At 44.7% G+C, this 4,912-nt stretch overlaps 1 protein-coding gene across 3 annotated transcripts in view; it reads right to left on the reverse strand.

Annotated features, from left to right (window-relative positions):
* Nucleotides 1-3,105: 3,105 nt before the first annotated feature.
* The window catches only part of Pdcd2l (programmed cell death 2 like), a 25,494-nt gene continuing 23,687 nt past the window's right edge, over nucleotides 3,106-4,912 (reverse strand). For all 3 annotated transcript variants that reach the window (XM_004636721.2, XM_023721565.1, XM_023721564.1), the window contains one exon: nucleotides 3,106-3,260. In XM_004636721.2, coding sequence (XP_004636778.1) covers nucleotides 3,130-3,260 — 131 coding nt within the window. In that variant the 3' untranslated portion in view covers nucleotides 3,106-3,129. The remainder of the gene's footprint in view (nucleotides 3,261-4,912) is intronic.

Genomic DNA, 4,912 nt, shown 5'->3' on the forward strand with positions numbered 1-4,912 from the left:
TATATATATAACTTTCTTAGTTATTTACTATAGGGTCTTGCTCCACAGTACACAGCTTGGACTCATAGTGACCCCGTATCTCAGCCTCCTCAGTGCTGGGATTACATGTGTCTGCCACCACTCCTGGCTCTGGGCCAGCATGGCTTGTGCTACCCGAGACTGAATCCAGGTCCTTGCACTTGTCAGGCAGGTGCTCAGACTGCCAAGCTATCTCCCCAGCCCCAAGACTCTCAACATAAAAAAAGTGCTGGGGACATAACTCAGTTCAAAGGCCCCAATTCCACAAAAACAATTAAAAATACTTGGGTCTCATGATATAACTCAGCGGCAGAGTGCACATTCAGCATTTGTAAGTCCCTGGTTTGAAGTCCCAGTGCTAGAAAGAAGTTACTAGAATAAGGTAGAAATGATTAGAGAGAAACATGACATCTGGTTTCCAAGGTCTTAGCATTTGTTCAGTTCCCAAAGCACACAGCTGGTCTTTGAGGAATATTTAGGCCATGGTGCTGACGCCTGAAAGGCAGGCAGGGCTAGCGGGCCTGACTAGAGTTGGGGATACCCCTCAAAATGGGCTCCTGAGTCCCTACCCTCCAATGGCCCCGCTCTCCCAAGACCCCATCGTGCAATAAACGTAAGCGATGGCCTCCTGGGAGGCTGACCTTTCCTCTCAGGACACTCTGTACGTGGGCAACACCTTCTTGTCTTCTCTCCTGCCTGCCCTCCTTTGGCATGAGCTGGGCTTCGTGCCTAATTCTGATAGCTTTTGCTTTTGTTTGTGAGTCTGTTGAGTGTATGTTTGCATGTGTGTCTATGGAGTATAAAATACTTGCCCAGTTAAGCTCTAATAGGATTCAAATGCAAAAGGTAAAAAGCTGCAAGTCTCACCTGTGCCACAAGCCTATCCTGCTCATCAGGACCTTTGCTGTATTGTCTTCCTAGATTCAGGTCTTTTACAGAGCAATATACACACTTTTACTGTATATGGTGCTGGGGATCCAACCCAGGGTCTTTGCACATCCTCAGACCTTTTAAAATTCCTTATTTTTTTTAATTAAAAAAAATTATTTTTGTGGAACTGGGGATTGAATTCAGATCCTTGCGTTTGCCAGTCAAGTGCTTATCCTACTGAGCCATCTCCCCGGCCCCAAAATTCCTTATTCTGAAACAGGGTTTCGCTAAATTGCCCAGATTAGGATCCAACTTGCAATCTTCCTGACTTCCAAAGAAAAGGGTTTACACTGGATTTATTTCTATCTTGCTTTCCTCACAAGATATCACACTTTTTTTATTTTTTATTTATTTATTTTTTTGTGGAACCGGGGATTGAACTCAGTTCCTTGTGCTTGCCAGGAAAGCGCTTATTCCACTGAGGCATCTCCCTGGCCCACACATTTTTTTTTTTTTAAAAACAGGGCAATGGTGCTCCTGATAATCTGTAATCTATTTACCTACATAAGACCCAACACAAATGTATATAACTAGATTTAAGGCTGTGTTTGATCAGCAAGGAGTCTGTCTTCATCGACAAATCAAAAACAAGTCAGGTATGGTGGTGCATGCCTATACTTCCAGTACTCTAGAGCCTGAGGCAGTACGATCACAAACTCAAACCCAGCCTAGATTATTTGGGGACTTAGTGAGGCCATTTCAAAACACAAAGGGCTGGCATTGTAACTTGATGTGAAGGTCTTGGGTTCAATCCTCAACCCTCCATCAAAATAAATAAAAAATAAAAATAAAAAAATCAGAAACATGACACCTACCTATCTAAAAATATCTGTATCAACTTCTGATGCCAAAAAGGACATTCTTTTTTAATTTTATTTATTTATTTAGTGTGTGTGTGGCCAGCTCGGCCCACCAGGGGGTGGGGCTGGCTGGCATGTGATGCTGGGGGATTGAACCGCGGTCCCTGTGCTTTGCTAAGCTTGTTCTAAGTAGGTGCTTTAGACCACTGAGCCATCTCACCAGCCCCTAAAAAGGACATTCTTATGCAGTAATTCTTCATCTTCTCATCAGATGGGTGGACTCCTTGACCCATTTAAACAAATCCAAAATGCTGTACCTGTCAATTGGGCAGACCTTCTGTTCCAGTTGGAGTAACTGGTCTGACAGGCTAAGGCTGTCTCTCCCTACTCTAGAAGTGCCCCAGGCAAAGGCAGTCACTCCACCTGCGGCGTGACAGAGAAGGAGATCAGAGGCTGTCTGCAGGACTCTGCTTAGCTTAGTAGCTGGGCCTCCGGAAGCCTCCATCCTCAGAACCTTGTTTGTATACCGCTTTCGCTTCTCTCAGGGGCAGGGGCTGGAAGGGGGATGGCAGAGGACGAGTTCCTTTCCTCACAAGTGCACAGATGCACCCTGCCTCATGCTCATCTGGGCCTCACGAACACAGGCAATGGCACGTCTGCACATGGCTGGCAGGAGTGGGCTGTTTGTTTTTGCAGGCATGTCTTGATGCTGTTCTCAAGAGCAGCAGAAAGGAAGGGTCGGTAACACTAGAACTGAACAAAGGGAAAACTATAAAGGTGCACAGCTGGGTGGAGGGCCAATGTCCAGGGAGTGAGGGACACTTCTTGTGATGCTGCAGGAGCAAGAGGGGAGGACAGGAAGGCAGAGGGAGCATGAGAAGGGACATGGGGCGAATCTAGGCAGCCAGTGCCCCAGATCTGGGCCTTGAGCAGACAGATGAAGCAGGTTGACTAGTCTGGTCTGGCACCATCAAGAACTGGCAGCAGAGTTTTCCTCTTTTTTTGGTAGCAGGAATTGAACTCAGGATCTTGTGCTTGCCAGGCAGGTGCTGCGTTGCACTGAGCTATATCCTTGGACCCAGGAGTTTTCCAAGCTACCACTGTGCAGAGAGACCACTGACTAAAGGACACAGCAGCTCATGATCAAGAGGTGCTAGCTCCAGTACCAGCACAAGAGCCAAAAAAGTTTAAGGATGAAACTTCAGAAGAAAAATTCAAGCTAGGGTGTGGCTCAGAGGTTCAGTGCTTGACTACTGTACACAAGCACTAGGGTTCCATCCTCTGCACCACAAACAAAACCAAACACTTGAGGGTTAAAGTAAGATAAACACAGACTAGTATGTTAAACTTTGTTTTAATTTGCATAATAAAAGGGAATACTCTACTGAAATAGTAACTCATCTGGATCTTCTTGTATAATGCAGTATTCTTCCATTGGAGTCTGACAATTTTGAGGCCAGCAACTCTTCTCACATGTGTAAACTAGAATTGTTCCAAACTCCACCAAAAGATCTGAAAAATGCAACATGTTCTGAATTTAGGAAAGAAAATGTTAAAAGACATGCTAAGAATGTGAACATTCACACAGTAGATAGATCACAGAACTGGAGCAAGAGAGCTTGGGTCAAATCCAGCTCTATCGCCTGGAGCACTTTATCCTACCTCTCTATAATAAAAACAGTATTTTCAGCACACCTGTTATTCCAGTGCTGAGAAAGACTTTGCAGGGAGACTGCAAGTTCTAATTCTCCCTGAACAACTTACCCAGTCTCAAAATCAAAAATGTAACAGGGCTGGTGATGAGGCTCAGTGTGAAGGCCCTGGGCTCAATACCCAGCATGCCTATGAGCACATGCACATGCACAAACACACACAAAAGCTGAAGTCTTAGCTCAGTAGTATACCACCATGGGTCAGGTCTCTAGTACCTCAAAACAAACAAACAAGGGGCCAGGGAGATGGCTCAGTAGAATAAGCGCTTCTCTGGCAAGCGCAAGGGCCTGAGTTCAATCCCTGGTTCCCGCCAAAAAAGAAAACAAAAAACCAAAAAAAAACCCTAAAAAACCCATAACGATGTATCATTTCAAATTATTAGGGTGGCAGGGCTGGTCAAAGAGCTCTGCAGATTAAAACGCAGGGGCCAGCCGTTCCATCCTCCCCCCAACCCCAGGGCATGTTGAGAGGCAATTGAGACTGAGTGTGGTGGTGGTGTGTGCCTGTAATTCCAGCTCTTGGGAGGCTGTAAACAGGTGGATCACTACGAGTCTGATCTAGTAGTGAGACTCTGAACACCCTGTAGGCCCTTCCCTAAAAAAAAAAAAAAAAAAAATCAAATTACATCTAAACCTTAGATGTACAAAATAATAAAAAATTTGGGCCGGGGAGATAGCTCAGTAGAACAAGCACTTGCCTGGCAAGTGCAGGGTCCTGAGTTCAAACCCTGGTAACGTGGGGTGGGGGGGAAAGGGGCGGCAATTTAGCAAGTCCCTGTTGCAAAGTAAGAAATAAAAAGAGTTGGAGGTATAGCTCTGTGGTAGAGAATGTGTGAGGCCCTGGATACTATCCCCAGTATAACAAAAGGAAAAAATAAAAGCCTGTGGTTCAAGCTACTCGGAAGGTGGAACAGCAGGATCAATGAATCCAGGAGTTTGTGCCCAACTTGGGTAATATGGCAAGACCCTGTCTCACAATGAAGGAACATAACTATCACAGGAATAAAAAATATAAGTGTAGCAAGACAGAATTACTATGTATTACTACAGAACAAACAATTTCACTTGAGGACACATTCAAGCAAACTGAATGTGGGATGTTTTTATTTTTATTTTTCAATCTTTTTGAGACAGAATCTTACTATGCAGTTTAGGCTGGACTTGAGCTCACTTTGTAGCCTGGACAAGTCTTGAATTTGCAATGATCCTTCCTACTTCAGTCTCACAAGTGCTGGGGTTACAGTTGTGAATCACCAGGCATGGCTTGAAAGAAGGATCTTTCTACAGGGTCTTACTACACAGGATCTGCTGCAGGGTTTGTTTTTGTTTTGTTTACTTACTTTTACATTAACTCTTTCTCTCTCTCTCTCTCTCTCTCTTTTTTTTTTTTTTGGCAAAACTGGGAATTGAACTCAGGTCCTTGCGCTTGCCAGGGAAGCGCTTATTCCACTG

Source organism: Octodon degus, unplaced genomic scaffold (assembly GCF_000260255.1).
Source record: "Octodon degus isolate 3935 unplaced genomic scaffold, OctDeg1.0 scaffold00083, whole genome shotgun sequence".
Lineage (NCBI taxonomy): Eukaryota > Metazoa > Chordata > Mammalia > Rodentia > Octodontidae > Octodon > Octodon degus.